General features: G+C 35.2%; 1 protein-coding gene across 9 annotated transcripts in view; it reads right to left on the reverse strand.

Annotated features, from left to right (window-relative positions):
- The window catches only part of RALGAPA2 (Ral GTPase activating protein catalytic subunit alpha 2), a 386,278-nt gene that overhangs the window by 294,776 nt on the left and 68,039 nt on the right, over window positions 1-23,463 (reverse strand). For all 9 annotated transcript variants that reach the window (XM_045833596.1, XM_045833597.1, XM_045833593.1 and 6 more), the window contains exon 4: window positions 2,548-2,605. In XM_045833596.1, coding sequence (XP_045689552.1) covers window positions 2,548-2,605 — 58 coding nt within the window. The remainder of the gene's footprint in view (window positions 1-2,547; window positions 2,606-23,463) is intronic.

The raw sequence follows: 23,463 nt of genomic DNA on the forward strand, positions 1-23,463 counted from the left end.
CAAAGAAGAACTAATACCTTTCCTTCTCAAACTATTTCAAAAAAATTTAAGAGGAGTAAGACACTGTAAAGAAAGAATATGATAGGCTAGTATCTCTGATGAACATAAACACAAAAATTCTCAACAAAATATCTGCAAACTGAATTCAGCAATACATTAAGAAGATTATGTAAAATGACCAAAGGAGATTTATTTCCACGATGCAAAGGTGCTTCAATATCTGCAAATCAATTAATATGATACACCATACTTGATTACATCAGTAGATACAGAAAAAGCATTTGACAAATCTAGCACCCATTTATAATAAAACCTCTCAACAAAGAAGAGAGGAAACATACCTCAACATAATAAAGACCATATATGACAAACCCACAGCTAACATCAGACTCAGTGGGGAAAAACAAAAAGCATTTCCCTTAAGATCAGGAATAAGATGGGGATGTTCACTTGTAGGAACTTTTTGGCAAACCTGATACATACTACATAAATTAGGTAAACAACACATTCTGCAAACCCAACCCAGGAGTCAACTGTTCCTGGTAAAATGCTATTAAATAGGGTAAAAAGATACTTGTACCAATAATTTTAACAGTAACCAGGTGGTACTAGGCAGAATTAAAGTAACACTAAACACTGTCTACTAGATGCACAAAGTTTCACAACGCATTTGGCAAATTAATTCCCATACATAGTTCTAATAAATTTATTCATGCTGAGGTTAGCCTACTAGTCTTCAGAGGCTTTAAAGTATTATCCAAAGAAAATAAGTATGGTTTTCATACAAATGACATAAAATTTAAGGATTATATCTAACAAAGATAAAAAATGCTATATGTAGTTACTTCTCATTGTCATCCATTCCTACTATATCATGAAGTATAACAAATCCCCATGATGTCTCTTTATACTAAGCATTTGATTTTGTTTATTTTTAATTTAAATACAAAAGGTCAAAGCATCAAGTAGCAGAAAGGCTATCAACAACTACCTAAAATTTAAAAAACTTTATACATGTGTTTGAAAGACTTAAACACGGAGGCATTATCATTAATGATTTAATCACTCAGTTCAATAGATGTATTTACTATATATACTTTACTTTCTATACATTAATAACAAAACTTTAAATAATTCAGTTTATGTTAAGAGTCAGTTATATTCTTCAGACAAATAACTCCAAATTAAAATTAACATTCTGAATTTTGAAATATCCACTGAACATGCCCTCTTCTTTCAGGTTCCATGTCTTTTACATACTGATTTTTCACCCAGAAAGCCCTTTCCACACTTTTCACACTCATCTTTCAAGGCTCAGATTAAAATTACCACTCTTGAAGTGTTCCTCAATTCCTCTGAATAGAATTATTCAACTTTTCTTGTTTGCTACCATTACACTTCTTTCATAGTAACAGTTATACTGTAATAGTTTTTTTCTCATCTAACCCCCACTAGATAGTTGGTTTATACAAGGACAGTAAGATAGTCTTTGATTTTGCCTCACAACTTTGCATAGAAATGTCTCTCCCTCAGTAAATATTTGAATGAATGAATAAACAGTTAAGATTCCATTATAAGGCCATACTGTCCTCAAATGCAATCATCTAATAAAGAAAAATTACAGAAAATGTCAGTCTTCTAAGACTAAAGGACTAAACCAGAAGCTCATTAAACAGAAGATAGAACCACAAATTGCCATATTCTGTCATGTATAACGTGCACCAACATTTTTGGCCCAAACTTTCAGGAAAAAAATCTTTTATGTTTAATTCAATTTTTTATTTATTTATATTTATTTATTGTTTGTATTATAAGGAAATTTCAGCATTAATTTTTGAACATATTATGGTACAAGAAATTTTATATAACTAATAATTACAAAACACAAGAAGAGATACAAGGTATTTCAGGTACTACCCATGTATAATGCACATCCTTATTTTTCCTTCAAAAATTTAGGCAAAAAAGTATGCATTATACATGGCAAAATATGGCACTCTAATTGTGCTGTAAATATTATTTTGAGTTGAAATGCTATCTAATGTCAAGAGTTGGACAGAAAAGGCAGCCATGGTAACTTGTTCTAGTTCAAGTACCTTCTAGCTGCCACATCCTACAGCATTCAAACAGAAGAATTTTAAGTCAATGATTAAGGCTTGAAGAACAAGATACTTTTATAAGTAAAAATGTAAAATTACTTAAGAAAAATTCTCAAGATCATATTTCACCACATCTTTTGCACAGAAATCCCTGGTGCTCTGGTTAAAAATGAAGACTTAATTTGGTATGTCTAGCTAGGAACTGAAATTCTGCATTTTTAAAAAGCTCTCTGTTGAGGATGCTGCTGCTGACCTACAAATCACATTTTAGCATAAACAAATATTATATTTCCTCAAGTCCAGGCTGGTCCTGTCTCAGTTTTAACTAGCATACCTTGTTAATATTCCTTGCTACAATCTATCTTGATGGTGTTAATTATATAAAACATTACTGAAAATTCAATTAGAAGAAATCTATGTTACTTGAAAAATATTTATTTGTTCTTACCTATACTTTGGTAATGCCATCGAAAGAAAATGCGTTCAGGTAGAAACTGCAGTATTTTCTAGAAAACAAACGAAAAATCATAAGAAAATAAACTATAAATGAAATTACACATTTTCATGATAGGTCCATAGTACTTACTATATATATTTCAGAAAAGAAAAAATTATGTGCAATAACATAAACACTGTACTTTATCCTGTGCCCCTATGGAACAGTTTCTTTTACTCGCCCCATGCAAGCTTCCCTGAATGTTTTAAAGAGATTCCTGTCCCACATTTAATTCCCTCCTAATGAAAAACAAAAACAAAAAAAATGAAATGAAAATTTTATCTTAATTAAATCACTGCCATTACTTAAATATTAAAAGAATAATTTCCTAAATGTCATGTTGCCCAGGTTTCTTGTTTTTCACCTTTCACTTCCCAGTTCCCTTATAATCATTGTTAGTCTCTGGACAAGAAACAGAGTTGGGAAGAAAGATGAACAAAAGAGGATGAGATCATAAACAATTCTGTGGAGTAATAAAATGAAACTAGCAGCAAAAATTTCTTGAGATTAATAACAGCTAAACATAAGTTTTAGGACTGTAGTTATGAATTCACCCATTGAAACATATCCAAAAGACAAATTTACGATATACAAGAATATTGGCTAATAAAAACAGCGCCCCCCCCCCAACCCCCCCCAAAAAAACCCAAAACCAATGAGGGTTATATTTTTCACTCTAGAGCAAGTTTTGGCAAGTTATGCTTGGGTATTATGATTTCTTCTACTTTATCTGCAACTACCTTTTTCTTTAAAAAAGTAGAAATCCAAAACTAGACAAAATAACGTTTCTTGGTATTGATAATACTTTACTATTTTACTATGAAAATACTCCATCTAAGTTTATCCAGTCCAGAGATTTTCAACCTTTTTCATCTCATGACACACACAAACTAATTACTAAAATTCTGCAGCATACCAAAAAATATATTCTTTGTCCATCTGACAAAAAATGGGTATAATTTTGATTATGTTGTTGGCTGTTGTCATTTTGTTTTTATTTGACAATCTATGGGAAAAGAGGTCAGTGTCCCCGACTAGTCAGGTATTGCATGTTTTAAAAATTCTTGTGGCACACATGTTGAAAATCACTGATCTACACCTAATACTCTAACATTTTGAAAGGTTAAGGTAAATATTTTATATTCAGATCTCCTGATAACTGTATTTCTAGGCAGCTGATAAACTGCCTTCTGCATTCAAGTCATCTTGGGGTTTGGTTTGGTTTGACTTTGTCTTAACTTTCTAACTGGGTCAGTTAACAATACACATGTATTTACTTAATTTGTTCTCACTTGACAATAAAGGGATATGTAAGAACTTCTGGGAAAAGGCAAAACAAGTAAACTTCCATCAAACATGACTTTAAATGGCACAGACTTTTCCCTCAGTTTGGATACTTCTTCACCCATAGCCTTGAACAGAAAGGATAACCTGACCATCCAGGTATCACTACAATATCACTTTCTCACAAAGGCCTTTTAAAATTCTATCAAGAGAGGCCTCCATCCTGTAACACCCCACTGGTGCTTTCTGCATCACTTGTTCTGTCTTCATAGTCCTCATCCCTAGGGAAAGGATCTTGGTTCACTCATTTCAAAGCAATATTCCCTCCAACAGAGTATAAGCCCCATAAAAGCAATACTATCTTCATATTGTTCCCTGAAATATCCCCAGCACCTACAGCATGACTGGCACACAGTATGTGCTCAATAAATACTCATTAAAGGGATTTTTGAAAGCTTTTAATTCGTGAAATTGTGAATTTTATAGGTAAGCCTGATCTTAGCTATGGTCCTATGTTCACATTAACTAAAATATACTTTGTCTTTCCTTAAATGTCATTGACCTAACAATACTCACATTAAAATATGTGGGCATAGTTTAACCCTTAGTAAAGAAAACTCAAAAAAATTAAAAAAATTAATTTTTCAAGATTTGATAAATATAAATACTAAAATATAAACGTATTTAGATCTTTATTACAAATTCTTCAAACTACACATCTACACAGATAATAACACTGTACAAACTATATCAAAGATTTGATTATATATTAAAAGTACTACATAGCTGATCACATGCTGAAAATCACTAAAGTTAATGTTCTCCTGCATTTCCTTTGCAGACTTCCCCTAGAACATGTTGGTTTGTTATCTTTTAAAACCCTTCTCTAAAAGTATATCTTATTTTACTATGTCATAATGCTAACATACACTCACACACAAAAACACATACAATGTGGTGTGCATATGTATCAAATCCTATTTAATGAAAAATACCTACATACTAGATACCAAACTTGACATCTGAAATAAAAGAAATGTGAATCAAATACTTAGTTTTCACTTCTAAAGGTTTCGTGATTAGTGAAGAAGAGAGACAGTAAAAGAATTACTGGGTTGGCCAAAAAGATCATTTGTTGTTTTCCATAAGATGGCTCTACTACTACTTAGTTGTCTTTAACTTCATTTGAAACAATTTTGTTAGACTGTATTGTGACAGCTGTCCTAACAGCATGCATTTAAAAAAAAACTTACCAAAATTGGTGAATTTTTGTGTAGCCATTTTAATACTGAACATGGAAGAAACCATGCAACATTTTCAGCATATTATGCTTCATTATTTCAAGAAATGCAAAAACACAACTGAAACGCAAAAAAAAAAAAAAAAAGATATGGACAAGGTGTTGTGATTGACCAAACATGTCAAAAGTGGTTTTCGAAGTTTTGTGCTGGAGCTTTCTTGCTGGATGATGCTCCATGGCCTGGTAGACCAGTTGAAATTGACAGTGATCAAATTGAGGCATTGAGAACAATCAACAAAGTTACTGCTGAAAATGAAAAATGTGTCTTTTATTTCACGGAAAAAACTAAACAGACTTTTTGGCCAACCCAATATCAATAAGGAGAGGGGGAAAAAAGTCTGACACAAGTTTGTCTGAGGTGCTGCAGAGGTGAGGGGGAAAGTATGTTATCTCAGCAAGGGCATCATAAAATGCTTCTTGGAAAAGAAGACTCTTGAGCTAAGATGTACAGGATTAAATTAACCTAGTGGAGAACAGAAACAGAAGGAAGAGCATATGTGAATGCCAACAGGCAAAGACAATTTGGTGTCTTAAAGAAACGGCAGCAGCAAGAGGGTCTGCTTGACTGGTAGATGGGCAAGGATGGGAAGAGATGGGACTGGAGAGGCAGAAGAGGCAGGTGAGGCTGGGGTTAATGTTCTCACAGAGCAGTGCACAGTACCTATTTAGGTTCCAGTTGTAGGTGAATTTAAGATGAATGAGAAGAGAAGCAGAATTGTCCACAAAGAAGAAATGGTAGTATTTCAGATGAGGAATGAAATGGCCTGGACCAAGGTTAGCAAGGTAAAGAGGAGAAGTATACGATCGTGATAGTAAGGAGGTAAAATTCTCAGGATGGGCAGGTAGAATTGTGGTAAATGGAGGACACAAGAATGACTCCCTAATGGCTTAGTAGATGGCAATACTTTTATCTAAGATATCAAATCCAGACGGAATCCCAGAATTGAAGCATGTCTAGTTTACTTCTGGACATTCTGGAATTTGAGGTGTCAAATAATTTATGTGAGGGAAACATCGACCAGTTGCCTCCCATATAAGCCCTGACTGGGAATCGAACCCATAGCCTTTTGGTATTTGGGATGATGCTCCAATTTCTGGAGATGATCTTCTAGGCAATTGAATATTTCAGTGGAGATGATCTTAGTGGAGATGATCTTCTAGGCAATTGAATATTTCAGTCTGGAATGCAGGAGCAGGATTTAGATGATAACAGAATATAGGGAGCAGCCAAAGATGTAGTACATGCAATCCCTCTGGGAGAGAACTTAAAATGAGAAGATGAGAAAAACCCCAGAAATATCAGTGCACTGGAGTTCCCCTAAGAAAGTACTAAGAAAGTAAGGATGAAGGAGGTAGAGCAGAAGCTAAAGACAATGTGCACAGGTCAAAGAAGAAACTCTTGATGTGTCAAGTGCTAGTATGTTTATTTGTTTTAAAGATTAGAAATAGTAATGTCTATGTTATATGTATAAGTAGTTAGAAAAAGTTAGAGACGCTGGCAAATGTGGGAAAAATTTATGCCATGTAACAAAGTGACTTCAATATTAAATCAGGGTGCTCAATGTTAACTGTTGCTCAGAGAACCCAAACATTTGTCAGCCAGACACCAAATGCCAGGCAGGAAAGATCCATCTATAAATTGTGCAGAGGAAAGTGGCTCTTTGAGAGGAAAAAAACCAAAATAGGTCTTCACCTTACAATATACACACACCAACATGAATTTTACATGGATAACACACGAAAGGAACTAAATGCAAAAACTACATTATGTTTTCAGCTCCATCACACTAAAAAGAAATCAGAAATTGGAGCGTCATTCCAAATACCAAAAGGCTATGGGTTCGATTCCCAGTCAGGGCTTATATGGGAGGCAACTGGTCGATGTTTCCCTCACATAAATGTTTCTCTCATTCTCTCCTCCCCCAACCCTGTTCCCTCTCTCTCTAAGATCAATAAGCATACTCTCTTGTGAGGGTTAAAAAAAAAACAACAGTTCTCTAGAGAATACTTTAATAAGAACCCACACGAGCATTGCCCTAGAGAATACAAACCTAAACTTGTCCCCACAAGGTATAGAAGAGGACACAGACAGGTGTGAGAAATCCAGAGAGCTTTCTAGAGATTATGAGAAAACACAAAGAGGTTAGTACAAGTAAACTAATGACTCTGGAACTGAGAAAAGTATGAGGGTCTCAGCAGTCAGGCTGCTGCCAGGCCAAACAAGCAACTCTAGGGCCTGGAATAAGGACAATGTAGAGATGGACTAGGAGGTCCCCAGACTAAAGAAAGAAAGATGGCCTCCACTTTCACCTAAGTTTTATGATTCTTTAACTCATGCTTTCTCTTTAGTAAAAAATTTACTATAGAGGCAAATTCAGTATGACTGATAAAAAATGAATAATTGTTGCAGGTTGAGTTCTCTGGGGAACAGAGTACTCAGCAGACTTAGGTGTGCTAATGACTTATTGGGGAGTAGCATCTGCGAAAGAGAAATTAGAAAGCAGGATTGGGCAAGGAGCCTCAGGCCACCACACAGAGCTGACAAATGTCTGCCAGCCTTGAGAGAACTCTGGAGCAATGATGGTATGTTAGAGGTGTCCCAAGTGCCTGAAAATAGTAAGACCATCGCCTCACTCAGTCATTGGTTGGTGACCATGATAAGGGGTTGACCATGGTTGGAAAGCTGAAGGTATTAACAGCTGCAGGCTGCCAGTTAATCCATTCCTTGCAGCTGGACAGCAAATTCTTTCTCGAAGAAGGATGTAAGGAACACACCTCTATGTCTCCCACAATAAAGTTCAAATAATTAATTAGAATAGTCTCATCATATTAAGAGGCTACAGAATTAACAGACTTGTATCCTACTTCAGGGAAACAGTCTCTGCTGACAATGTTTCTCATCAGTTGGCTGCTACCCCACATTGATGGAAGCCTGGGTCCACTGAGTCCTTCCTGTACATTTTTTGCCTCCTTCCTGAGCAAATGGTACAACAGAGACCAGTGTCCTATTTTTCCACACATTTTCATCCAAGGGGATTTAGCACATCAGCTATATTAGAGGGACATCTGATCCCATCTTGCCACTTAATTTAAAAAATGTCTTACAGAAGACACTGAAAAAATTAGAGATTCGGGATAGATCTTATCTTGGACTAGATGAATGCCTGGTGTGCACACTGTTCTTCAGATCGTTACTTTAGTCAGGAAACCAATTTGGCACTGAATCATGCTTTTCAGTTTTCCAAACTACTTATTGGTTTTCTTGGTTTAGGTTTCTTTTCCACAGAGAAATTTCTCTTTGTATCCAAATACTGCAAGGGCCAATTTTATATACTAAACCCTGTAAGGTCAATTAAAAATAAAGACCTACATGATCATCTGTGTCTAAATGATAAGCCTGTCCCTTGAAAGTCCCAGATGAAGCCTACCCTTCCTGAGGCAAATACAATATGACATTTCTACTGTAGCCATTATTCTAAGCTACACTACTGTGAATGCCATATAAGTTATTGACATCTTATCTGTAGCTTCACTGGAGAGTAAAATAAAAAAAATTCAGCAAAGTCACACAGTGTCAATAAATATTACTCTTCTGAAAAACATATGGCTTTGTTTAATGCTCAGTGCTCAGCTACATCTATATGGTAATCCATTATAGCACACCAGAAATTGAAATTAGGTGTTACTAACTGATCAGCACAACAGGGAATCTGTCATTCTTTTAACTGATTATCCACAGTTCTTTTTTCTTCAGAACCTACTGCATGACCACAAATAATGTGAAATGGAAGCTGGAGTTTATACAAGATGCTATGGTGTACTTTAAAAATGCTGATTCTCATTAAATTTGTGTGGGAAACTTTTTTCCCCCAAATTATTAGCAAATGATTGCAACATATCCCAGGACATTGACACTTGATTTCTATTCCACTTAGAAATGGAAGACAGTGAAGAACAAGGAAAATATTACATACTAATTCATATAAGACATACTAAAACAATGACTAACTATACCTAGAGGACAAGGAGAGAAACTCTCCCTGAACTAGCTGTATGACACAAGGGGCCTAGGTAAAGAAAATGTTGACTACGGAGAAAACCAAAAGTTTGGTTTTAAAGAGTAGAAGTCTTACTTACCTTTCAAGTTATATATGTTCAGAAAATTTACGATGAGAACTGGACAGTTAGGTTTAAAAGAAACATCCTGTGAATGCCTGTGCTACAAGGATGGTCTCAGAAGGACCCATGTGAGCAGGAGCCCACAGGCATGAACACTTCCAGATAGACTTATGGAGAGGGCAAGTTATTCTTCGGCTGTCTTGGGCCTGGCCACTCATTTCTTATTAAAAATGACTCAACTTCCTGACATGGATGAGATATTTTCATTAAACTTTTTGAGTGTCAACACCTGTTTGGGACCTTATAGTTTAAGAAAAATAGGGCTAAAATAAGGCATTACATAATCTCAAACATAAGGTGACTACATTTTTTTCTTTTAAAAAAATGCTTTTCTTCTTATACCTATCTAATCACTAGCCATGTTGTTACTAAATAAGGATAGCCCAGCTCCATCTTGACACATACTTTTCAGTCTTTATGACCAAATTCAAACATCATTTTTTGAGAAAGGCCCAATTCAACCATAACTCTCACCACATCCCTTTTCAGCTAGATGGCCATAGGGCCCACTCCACCACTAGATGTTGGATTCCTTGAGAAAAGAGACCCTGTATTAGCCATCTTATATTACCAATGTCAAAAATAGTGCCTGGCACATAATGTTTCCTGATAAGCACTCCATGCACAAATAGACAAGTGAAAATTACAAAAAGAAAAACCATGGGAATTATTATTTTAGTTCACACACACAGGCAGGCACAAGGAAATGTCCAAACTTAAGAAAAGTAGTCATACTCTAACATGATAGAAACACAGAACCTGGAGACTGGGCACTATATAAAGATAACTGAGAATGAAATTGTGCTTTCAAATACTGTAGTAAATCTAATGCTTGCCTAGAACACCATTCAAAAGGCCATACTTTCCTTGGCTAACAAGAAAATGAATAAAATTATTTCAAAAGAGACACAACATACAAGGCAAAGGCATCTAAAGGAAATATAGAATGTAATAAAAAGGGAAAAGCATCCAATTTCTCCCTCCTGCATTTTAAAAACCAACCCATATTATAAAGTTAAAGAAACCTCATTAAGAAATGAAAACCAGGAAAGGGTAAAGAACCTCCAACTACACCCAAAACATTTAGAAGATTTACTGCTTAAAGCACAAATGAAACTGCAAAGACATATGAGGGGCTGTGATGGCCCCCTGTCACGAAAGCAGAACACACTTAGAATATGCAGCAAAGGAGAAATTCTTCTCCTATGGAAGAATGGAAATTCATTCTTCCAAAATAGATTTGCTTAAAAAAAAGAAAAAGAAAAAAGAAACACGGTAATTTTTTAGAATTTCTGCTTCATGTTCCACTGAAACTTTTTAAGACCTAGGAAAATAAAGGAAGCAGATAAAAAAATAAGTAACATTATGAAAAATCAGAAATATTACATGGAAATAAAATGCATGGAAAGCATGAGTCTAGAATCCTCTGCAGAGTCTTCCCATTGTAACCCTGCGATGAAACATTGCACCTCATTGCGATGAATACATAGGACCTCCCTACAATTACAGAGAAAAATGTCTAGATGTAGCAAATTTAAAGTTGTAAACTCAAATATAATTAAAAATCCAACAAAAATCTAAAAAGAAAAAGTAGTATCCACAAAGGAACAAAAATCATGCTGACCACGGCCTTTCTCTGCAACATTCAGCTCCAGAAGACAGTGTTGTTAGTGACTCATTACAAGCCAAGTTGATTAGAATGGGCACCAGAATATAGACACATATGGAGATCAGCAGTCCTAAAATATACCAGGGCATAGATAAGAATCTAGTATATGATAAATAGCTAGACTAAATTACACTAACTTTGAAAAACAAACAAATTCAGAGTTTTGAGGGGAAAAAAAGATTATGATTTGAAAATTACATAACCAGCTATATATGTTTATAGCTAAAAAAAGATATTCTAGAGCTGGAAATGTATCAGCCACATACTGTCCTTCCTAAACATACTAAGTGATTCATATTCCAGCAAACATAGAAATTAATTAATTAAAAATCAAAAAATAAGGGGTATAAATACTGTGACAGTGAACTATATTTATATCATTGGAGTCAATATGATTATAGAATATAGTAAATTCTCAAAATTATTAACATAAGAGAAATAATATTCTAAAAAATAATAAAATAACTGGATATAAAATGCTTAAGGAGATAGGTGAGTGAAGTGAGAATTACAAAAGATACACAGGGTTAAGGAAAAAGTATGGGGATATTATCAAACACTGCTTTATTCTTGATATGGATAATCAGAAGAAAAAAGGTTCAAATAGTATTTTGTTAACATAAAGATAATTACTGGAATGATAGAAAGTAGACACTATATTTTCCCAGTCACAAGGTATATTCCATAATGTGAAAGTCAGTAAACTCTCCCCCAAAAAGCACATGTAAGAGAAAAAAACAAAAATGCTAGTTATCACACAGAAAGAGTAATATAAATATGAATATAAATATAAACAGTTTAAATTTACCTATAAGATCAAGTCAATCAGAACTGGCTTACAAACACAGAAAGATTAACAATAAAATACAGAAAAAGATGTATCAGGTACATGTGGGCACAAACGCACAACAACACAGCACCAATATCAGGTGAAAGACTTTACGGGGGAGACAAGGTATCATTTCAAAAAGATTTAAAATGTAATTTACAATTTAGCTATTGATACTCAAAAACCTTTATACAACCAATAACACAGCATGCAGATAAAATAATAAAATACATGAAAATAAAACATACAGACACAGGAGAAAATACATTTATAATGGAAGATTTTAATGATCTATTTTGACATATAAAACAAGTCAAAAGTACAATACAACAGAGTTCAATATAGTGAGACTCATTTAATAGATATGTTTGTTGAGAAATATCACTTCAAAGATCCTAAAAGTCATAAAACATTTACTAGAAGTTATTTTTCAAAGCCATGTGAATAAAACCCTCAAAGGAGGAGTTTCACAGGTCATAAGGCAAACAGGGCAAACTCACAGGGCAAACTCAACACATTAAAGGTCCACCACTGAGTTTAAACTAAAACTTCTCAACTATTTGAGGAATTTTAAAATACTCTTTTGAGTGACACTCAAGTTTACAAAAAAATGTTTTAATTATAAACTAAACAATACCAACAATGTAAATGTTATATAATAAAAATTAGTCAAAGCTAAAAATACGGCAAATTTGTAGACTTTAAATTTCTATAACACTAGATTAAAATTTTAAAAAACTAAATTTTAAACTCAAAAAGTTGAATAAAGGTGATTTTTAAAAATAAATATAGAATCAATACAATTTTGGTATCAATGAAATCCTCTCCAAGCACTGCAAATCAATAAGCTATACACAGAAATTTTAATTGGTAGTAGTATAAGTAATTAAAACAAATTACCTCTGAATCAACTATTTACTTGATTCATTAAGAAATATTCTTAAGTGCCCCTTTTGTACCAGGTACCATGTAGCTCTAAAAGCTACAGCCCTAACAGGAAAAGGCAAGAACATCAGCAATGTCAGTTCACGCACAAGGGAGTACAGACAAGGCACACTTCCAAAGGGAGACTACCTAAGGCAAGAACATATGATGGGGTAAAGACAGTCTATTCAATAAATGGTGTTGGAAAAATTGGATACATGCAAAAAAATTAAACTAGATCAGCTTATTATACCATACAAAAGAATAAACTTGAAATGAATTAAAGACTTAAAGTGTAAAATTCAAAACCACTAAACTCCTAGCAGAAAATATAGGTAGTAAACTCTGACATTTCTCTCAGCAATTTTTGTTTCTGATGTCTCTCCTCCTTAGACAAGAGAAACAAAACAAAAAATAAACAAATGGAATACATCAAGCTAAAAAGTTTTTGCACAGGAAAGAAAACCATCAACAAAAGGAAAAGGCAGCCTACTGAATGGGGGAAATTATTCACCAATGACACATCCAATAAGGTGGTTAATATACAAAATTTACTGGGTTAGCCAAAAAGTTCATTTGGTTTTCCTGTAAGCTGGCTCTAGTAGCGCTTAGTTGTTCTTCATTTCATTCAAAACAACCGTGCTAGATTGTATTGTGATATATCAGCATGCATTTTAAAATACTTACAAAAATTGGTGAATTTTTGTGTAGCCATTTTAATATTGAAGATAGAAGAAAATATACATTATCGGCATATTATGCTTTATTATTTCAAGAAATTTGGGTTGGGGGAGTGGTGAGAGGAAAATGCAGACAACTGTAACTGAACAACAATAAAGTAATTTTTTAAAAAAGGTAAAAACACAACTGAAATGCAAAAGAAGACTTGTGTAGCGTATGGACAAGATGCTGTGACTGATCAAACATGTCAAAAGTGGTTTGCAAAGTTATGTGCTAGAGATTTTTTGCTGGGCAATTCTCCATGATGGGGTAGACCAGTTGAAGTTGGCACTCATATCGAGACATTGAGAACAATCAATGTTATACCTCATGGGAGATAGCCAACACACTCAAAATATCCAAATCAATAGTTACTGATGAAAATGAAAAATGCGTTTGTTTTTTTACAGAAACAAACTTTTTGGCCAGCCCAATATAAAGAACACATACCACTCAACACCAAACAAAAACAACAAAAAAATCCAAAATCATCAATTCAATGCAAAAAAAAAAAAAAAAAAGGATCTGAATTAACATTCCTCCAAAGAGGACATACAGATGGCCAATAGACATATGAAAAGATGCTCAACATCACAATCATCAGAGAAATACTGTATTTTTCAGACTATCAGATGCACTTTTTTACCGCATTTTTTTGCTTCAAAAAATTTTTTTTCCTACTTTCCTCCTCTAAAATCTAGGTGCAAAAGTCCAGCAGAACAGAAGTCCAGCTACAACATAAAGAATATAAATATATTTATATAGAATAGAAATGTATATAGAAATAGAATATAAATATAACTAAGAATATAAAGAAGCCACCACATCAAGACTGACTGGAAGTCCAGAGGTGCCACACAGGTTGGTGCCACATCCATGTGTGGCAGTTAAAAATTGGGAGGGATATATCTGCTGCAGAGGTCCCCCACCTTGGAGCCAGGTGTCCCAGCCCCACACCAGGAACCCAGGCTCAGGGTTTCAGCGCCCTGAAGAGAAGTCCCCATGACTTCTGGCTGTGAAAATGAACAGGATTATGCTTGAGGGATAGAGGGCTCTCTGAAGTCCCAAGCATTCCTCTTAAAGGGCCTGTGCTCAGACTTTGACTCAGACTCACTGGCTTTCAGCTCCAGCACTAGGGCAGCAGATCGAAAAGCACTAGGGACATACAGTGAGAAACTGAATTGTCTGGTGGGATGAGAGCTGGAGGGGCAGCTTTCTCCCGGACATTAGTCCTAGCAGAAGCTATTGCTCCATTCCAGAGCCCTCCACCTACAGGCATAAGCCCATGTCATGTCTGAGTCTCTGCCACCTGGATAACACTGTTCACCCAGCCCTAGTGATTCCCTGAGCCTTAAAATGCAGCAACAGAAAAAATGTTAGTTACCTACAATGGAGCTCCTGTAAGATTGTCAGCTGATTTCTCAACACAAACTTTGCAGGCTAGAAGGGACTGACACAAAATACTCAGCATGATGAAAAGCAAAGACCTACAACTGCCCAGCAAAGCTATCATTTAGAATTGAAGGACATACAGAGAGCTTCCCAGAAAAGAAAAAGCTAAAGTAGTTCATCACCACTAAACCAATATTACATGAAACATTAAAGGGTCTTCTTTAAGAAAAAAAAAAGGGAAAAAAGATAAAAATTAAATAGATGGCAATAAACACACATCTATCAACAATTACTTTAAATGTAAATGGGTTAAATATTCCAATCAAAAGACATAAAGTGGCTAAATGGATAACAAAACAAGACCCTTACATACGTACACTGTCTATAAGAGACTCATTTCAGAGAGAAAGGAACACATGGACTACAAAGGGATGGAAAAGGATGTTACATGAAAACAGAAACAAAGAAAAAAAAGCTGAGGTAGCAATACCTATACGAGATGAAACAGGCTTTGACACAAAGGCTATAACAAGAGACAATGAAGGACCCGGCAATTCAACTTCTGGGTATTTATTTGAAGAAACCCACAAGACTAAATCAAAAAGACATGCACCTATTGGTCACTGCAGCATTATTTACAATAGCCAAGATATGGAAGTGACCTATGCGTCCATCAATAACAGAATGAATAAAGAAGTGGTGCATATATACAGTGAGATATGGCTGAACCGGGGGGAAAAAAAAGAATGAAATCTTGCCATCTGTAACAATATGGATGGACATGGAGGGTGTATTTCACTAAGGAAATAAGTTAGAGAAAGACATATACAAATGTGATTTCACTTATATGTGGAATTTAAAGAACAAAATAAACAAAACAGAAACGGTAAATTGAGGATTGCCTGATGGTTAGAAAAGATGAAGGAATTAAGAAGTACAAATTGGTAGTTACAAAAGAGTCACCAGATGTAATGTACAGAATAAGAAATATAATCAATAATATTATAATAACTATGTATGGTGCCAGGTGGGTACTAGAATTGTCTGGGGAATTACTTCATAAATGATGTAACTGTCTAACCACTATGCCATACTAATATAAAATAATATTGAAACTAATATAAAATAATATTGTCAAAAAGGGAATGTTTACTGAAAAAGCCAATAAGATCTGTTCAATTTACTCTGTTGAATTTTGTTCTCTAAGTTTTAAATTGTTCAAATTAGAAACATTTTTAAAATAAAAATAAAATACCTGAAGCTAACACAGAACAATATTGAATGTAAACTATAACTTAAAATGTAAAATAAACTTTTTAAACTATAAAAATAAAACACCTGAAACTAATATAAAATAATATTGAATATAAACTGTAATTGAAAAAATTAATTTAAAATAAATAATAAAAATAAAGCTTGTATGAAAGTGAAGTTCCATTAATTTTTCTATATCACATTATGTCAATTCAGAATGATACAAATTTGTATTAAAAATAAACAAAACAAAGAGAAGCCACTCTTGAACTAAATCCTAAAGGATACAGAGGAATGAGCCAGGCACAGAAGGGCATGTTGAGCAGACTAAGCAGATGAGGCAGAAATAAGATGGATGACAAGGGATGTATTGGGAGGCACAGGTCAGAACAGGAAGAACCTTGTAAACCTTGCTGGGGAATTTGACCTGTTGTAAAGGCCATGGGAATCAGAATTACATTGCACAGAGATCACTCCCAAGTAGGTAAGGGAGAGAGAAGGGGCAGAAGATCACAGACCAAAAGACAGACTAACAGATACTCCAGTAGGGGGAAAAAACTGAGGCTCTGACTAAGTCTAACAGAGACTAAGGCAGTAGGCAGAATAAGGTATCCAAGTGCACTTGCATGAGATGTACAGAACCTTGGAGTGGAGAAAAACACTTTCAATAGAGATCAACATAAATAGACAGATGCAAGTAGAAAACCATTTTTAATAAGTACTAAAAAAACTTTGAAGTGTATGCACTTGAGAGATTGTAAGAAGTAATTTTTTTTCACTTTGTTTAAATTAAGATCATGCAAAGGTCTAATCTCTTTTTAAAGAAAATCAAGTTATATTAGACACTTTCTTTACTTTTTTTTTAATCCTCACCAGATGATATGTTTATTGGTTTTTAGACAGGTCCTGACTGAGGTTCAAACCCTCAACCACTGGTTGCCTCCCAACACGTCCCAACTGAGGAATCACACCCGTAACCTTTTGGTATATGGATGATGCTCCAACCAACTGAGCCACCCATCCATGGTTCTTTGTTTACTTTTAATGAGAGAACATCCAAAGACCTGACATGTAATTCTATCCACAATACACTGTTTTGCCCTGAATAAAGCACTCGCTGGAACAGATTCAAGGGGAGTCTTCTTTTCACACAAGGATCTTAGATGGGAGCTCTGTCACAACCAAATCTGTCATATTCTTCATTTCATGCAAGCTTCTATTTTCTGGCTAAAAACTACATTTTTCAGGTCTCTTCAACTTTAGTACCAGTACAGCGAGTTGGCTGCCTTTTCTGTGCCATTTTTCACTACACATGCACACGCACATGCACACACACAAATTCACTTCCAGGAAACTTCTAGGTTACTGATAAGTAGAAATCACAATGACCCTGTGAAATTCCACCACATGGTTCCCACCATCCTAAAAACTTACAGGATTTAAATTCTCGCTTCAACACAATTAGGAAGTATCACAGTCTGCAATCATCTCAGGACTGGACACTCCTCCAAATTCACTCAATAAATGCCCAAGGTCTGAAGGAGCTGCTGATGAGCTGCAGGCTTCAAGCCAGATACTCTTCCCTTCCAACCTGTCCAGTGTCACTAGCACATTAAATACTAGGTGTCACTCTGTAACAGCCACCATGCTACACATCCAAACAAAACAAGCTATAGAAAATTTATAACAGAGCATATATTCCTACAACTCCCTCTTAGATTTATATATACATGTGTATGTGTATATATACATACACATATATAAGAAATAATATACATACACATGTATATAAGAAATCATTTCATCTAAATTGTATTAACACATCAATTCCAAAAAATTCAAAGGAAAACACTCTTTACATATTTTCTGCTGTTCTAACAATAAATACAACATACTCAAGTTTTATGGTGAATTTTCCATATATTTAGCCTTGATGCAGTTTCTACCATCTGCCCTTAAAGGGTTCTTGGAAGCATTTGCTATTGCTATCTTCCAGAGGACTTGTTCCAGAAAGTGTCAGTTACCAATGAGTCTCAAGTGAGAAGGGCCAGCATGCCACCAAGCTCAGGGTACCTGGGCTGCAACAGATAATCACAAGAATGTAATTTCAGACTTTCACAAACATCTTGTCTCCAGCTTCCTTTCTCTGAAGGTGGATTGAGTAATTCAGTGTACCCTGTTGGTTGACTCCCAGGTTTCACACCTAAGTCCTGATGGATAAGGGAAACTTTAGTCTTGAACATCAAATGTAAAAGTTAAAAAATGCCCATTGAAAATGGCTTTCAACCTCAGACACTTGTGATCTAATTAAATTAACATGCTGTAATGAGATAATCAAAATTTTACCACAAACAATGCGTTCAAAGAGTCTCCAGCACTAGATGTTTATATTTTGTTGCCATCTTCCAGTTTGCAGAGATCACAAACATTTCATGATCAAAAGTAGACATCACAATAACCATTTGCTATGGAAATAAGAGACTTGGGCCCTGTGTTTCATTTCCCCAGTATCCTGTATAGGACACAGCACTGAGGAATGATTACTGAGCTAACTCACCACCACAGGCAATATGTGAGACCAGTGAGAAAGAACATACAGGCCACCCAGCCCACTACTGTGATCCCTGCAGAGGGGGCAGGTCACACTATGTAATAATAATAATGCTGTCATCTAGAGTTGTTCCCAGCCAAATTCAACATTAACAAAAACAAGTTTGACTAACATTATGAAAAAAGCCAAGAGAATTATATACTTCTATTATCATTTAAAATATATATATAAAAGAGATGTGCTCAATGTTGTTAGTACTACTTGAGGTCTGTATTTGATTTTCTTAAATTCCCTTTAAAGAGATCTAATTTATGGTTTTAATTTCAGGAGACAAACACTTAAAATCTGCAGCAGTTAGTTCTCATTCTCCATTTTGCCAGTTCTTTTATTGTCACGTGATCAACTAACTTTGTATGTGGGTTTCAATGTGAAGTATGTATACTCCTTTTACGTGTATTAAATCAGGAAATGTAATCTTGCACACTTAATGTTTCTTTTAAATAAAGTAACTAATTCTGTTGTTATATATATATATATATATATATATATATACACACACACACACACACACACACATATAAAACATATTAAAAATATATCTCAGTGTCATAAAGGTGAACCAATATTCTGGTAATAACAACAGTGGCAGTGCCAAGGAACTCAGTATGACTTTGGGAAAGAGAGATGGGTGAGATGGGTGTCTCTGTCTTTTTAAAATGTTCTCCAGGAAATGTAGACTGACAATGACCATTTCTCAGTTCCTATCCATCATTTAGAATTATGGAAGTGACCCAAGAGCTGCATTCAAAACTGGAACCATTCATTTTAGAAAAATAGACATTGAAGTATCCAAATATTTGAACTGAATAGGAATTTAAATTCCAAGGATTTAAGAAGAATCTGTTTTTCCTGTTCATGTTTTTTGTTCTTGTCCCTCCTGCACTCAATACAGTAAAGTAGTCCTTATGAGGAAAAGAAATAAAAAGCGTGAAACAATCTAATCTAACAATCTGGGTGTAGGGAGGAGGTTACAGCATGGAAGTATTTTTGTAAACTGGACATTCTGGAATAATAACAAATAAAATTTAAAAAAGGCTGTTGAAACAGCTAATTGTAAAAATACAAATATATTGTCTTGCTATGTGTTACCTGGTTGTAAGAAAAGGCTTTAGCCATTGAATAAAAAGGGAAAAAGAATTATGAAAATCCTGTAGGACACCTGCCCATGCATTTGCATTTGCACTAAACTAAGTTGTTTCCGTTTTCAAAGAGTTATAAAAGATATACAGTTTCACCAAAAACAGAAAGGAGAAGGTGCCAAAGGGAGGAGCAGAGATGTTTTGGGGGAGAATGGAAACAAACATCTCAGAATTATTTGTAACCCTATTATATTCATAATTCTAGTTGTTCTTCAGGCAATTCTTCATTATTAATATCTGAAGTAGAGTGATGGTATTAAATGTAAAAAGTTATAAATAAGTGCATTTGTATAGGAAATAAAAGCAATATTTAAATTATTGGAGGGAGTATACAAAACAATTGTATAGAATGAAAATCGGCCATTTGTTTCACCTTTTGTACAACTCTGGGCACTATATTGGAACCAATTGTGTTATTATTATCCGGAAAGCTAAGGAATCAAAGGCTAAACCAGCTATCTATATAAGCTCCCTTGGAACAATGAAGAACAACAAACCCTGTGTTGAATTCCATTCAAGTAAGAGAGATTTCATGCCAGCCCTGAATTTACTGCAGATCAGTTATGACTCCCAAACATAACTACACCCCACAAGACTCTGCACACACCTAGTCCTGCCTCTAATCCAGCATTACCTCCACAATACAGGCAGAGAAAAGAAATGGTATGTGAGAGGTCTACAGTAATTTCAGACAACCAATCTTTCACCCTCAATAGTAAAAGAAAACAAAAACTAGCAACCACAGCATTATGCCCCTTCCTCTGTCTACCCTTGAAGAAGCCCACATATCCTTTACAATCTCTTGGCAGCTCGCCTGCTGCAGTCAAGTCTCTTATGTCCATGCTTCTCCCACACCAAAGATGGGGTGAGGGAGAAACAGCATGCATCATCCTGAAATGATACCAGAAGTGTTTTTTTTTTTTTATCTTGGGGTTGAAGATGGGGATGCAGGGTGGTGGAAAGCATGGTGGGGAGATGAAGTACTACATAATTTGACTGTGCATTATTTAAAATATTATTTCATCTTAAACATGAAGAGAGCAAAATAAAACTGTGTGTGGCTTTTCATTTTTGCATTTACAGAAGGCCACTTTAAAGTCATGTTCCCCTAATCTATGAAGGCAAATGCTTATTACCCCTTGGCCAAGGGCACTTTAGTAGCAATGCCTGAGAAGCCTAGGGACACCATTTCTTTAAAATACTAAACCTTAAGTCCGCTACCGCAGAGGACACAGATGTGCAACATGCTGAGGATTAACCAATGTTTAACAAAGAGGAGTTTTTAAAATGAGACAATGAGGCTCCAATGGAATACTACAGAGCTTCTCTGCCTAATCAGTAGCCATTGGCAACCCAAATTTAAATTAAGTCACTTAAACTTTAAGTCACTCAGTCATACTCACCACATTTCAAGCTCTAAAGAGCCCATGTAGCTAGTGGTTAGCTACTTAATTGGATACCAAATAGGCTACCACCATAGAAAGTTCTATTAAACAGAGCTACTCTAGAGAAAAAAGCCACTGATTAGCAAAAGCTAATCAGAGTCAAATCAATTTAATATTTAAAACTAAATGAAAGCATAAAACTAAATTTCATGCTAAAAATGACTTTATGAAATTTATTTTGAAGACTTCAAAAAAAAGCTCTATTTGAAGTATCTTAAGCTGGTATAGCTGGAAGAGACCACAGAGCTCACCTAGTCCCATTCCCTCACTTTAAGGACATGGAAGCCAAAGTAAAGAAAGGTTAAGTACTTCAATCAAAGCCATGCAGCTTGTTAGCGTCAAAGCCAGAACTGATCTAAACCTAGCCAGACTTCTACCTTTTTTCCTATCTCTTTTATCCAGAGAGTTTTAGGTGGGAAAAGGAAATATTTTTAACATAAAAATATAAAATAATCCCATGAAAGATAAGTTGAGAATTTAAGAGACTTAAATATAATAAATATTAACAGGTGCAAATCACTGTAGGGGATACAAAATATTTCATGTAATGGTTGTTGGCCTTAAGACACAGAAAGGAATACTAAGAACATCCATCAACAATCAAATGGTAACAAGCAGGGGAGTGTTGTAAGTGTTCACAGAAAAGAATGGGCAAGTTGTAGCTGGAGTTGCCAGAAGAATTAGTGGGTCTGAAGAGAGCCTGAAAGACTGGGCCAGATGAGGGGAGCAAAGGGCAGTTCCCTGAAAAAAGAATTGCATAAACCAAGGGGCATTAGTGAAACTATGCAAAAAGAGGTAAAGGGACAATAAGCAAAGCACTATGTGTGTGACAGAGCACTTCCACAGAGCAAAACCAACACTAAAATGTGAATGAAAGCTACACAAGGACCACATAGGGGACTCTCGGTGTTAGACCACATTGGGCTGTACTCTATACATTATAAAGAACAAAGTTCAGTCTCTAGGGAAAAAAAAGGATTTATTTAATTTGAAGGGGTAATTTGGATAAATTTTAAAATTAGGAATCTAGAAATCAAATGTCCTATCTGTAATTTCTGCCTTTGTGATATTTGAAAAACAGACAAAATAAGCAACATTATGAGGCCAGAACATGTGTAAGTTTTGAAATTAAATCTCTTCCAGCCCTGGCCCTGGCTGGTGTGGCTCAATGGACTGAGCACCAGCCTGCAAACTAAAGGGTTGTTAGTTCGATTCCTACTCAGGGCACATGCCTGGGTTGCAGGCCAGGTCCCCAGTTGGGGGGTGTACAAGAGGCAATCACACATTAATGTTTCTTTCCCTCTCTTTCTTCCTCCTTTCCCCTTTCTAGAAATAAATAAATAAAACCTTTTAAAAAATAAAAAATAAATCTCTTCTATCAATGTATACTTTATTTTAATTGGGGCATGGGAGGGTAATGAAATGCCTTGCTATCACATTCTAGAATTTTTCTTTTTTTTTCTTTTTTTTTAAAGATAATCTTTTTTTTTAAGATTTTATTTATTTATTTTTAGAAAGGGAAGGGAGGGAGAAAGAGAAAGAGAGAGAAACATCAATGTGCGGTTGCTGGGGGCCACGGCCTGCAACCTAGGCATGTGCCCTGACTGGGAATCGAATGTGCGACACTTTGGTTCGCAGCCCACACTCAATCCACTGAGCTACGCCAGCCAGGGCTAGAATTTTTCTTAACTAAGAACTCCATATCTCTACACAAGATAGTAGATAGTTCTCTGCAAGAACTCCAAATAATTCCATATCTCTACTAAAGGGGGATGGCATATACCATGGCAGTTTGAAACATTTCTGTAATAACTGTATTTTCTTATTTTCTGTATTCTTGATGCTCTGACATTCTGGGGCCTTGCAGACCTAGGAGGGATTGCCTCTCCTTGTTAGCTAATTCCTAGAAATATTATCTGCCAGCATGATTTTCATAGTCCAATCAACCAACGAAATAATCCCAAATCCATACCCATAATCACCTCCTTTTATGGGCTCTCACACTCTGGAACACTATCCTCCTGTCGAAATCACCGAGGGACCAAATATTGGACAACTAGGGGTCATCTCTACAACATAGAGCCCACCAAAATTATTCAAACCATCCCAAACTTCAAACTTC

The sequence above is a fragment of the Phyllostomus hastatus genome, unplaced genomic scaffold (genome assembly GCF_019186645.2).
Source record: "Phyllostomus hastatus isolate PE091 unplaced genomic scaffold, TTU_PhHast_1.1 phas_contig_17, whole genome shotgun sequence".
NCBI lineage: Eukaryota > Metazoa > Chordata > Mammalia > Chiroptera > Phyllostomidae > Phyllostomus > Phyllostomus hastatus.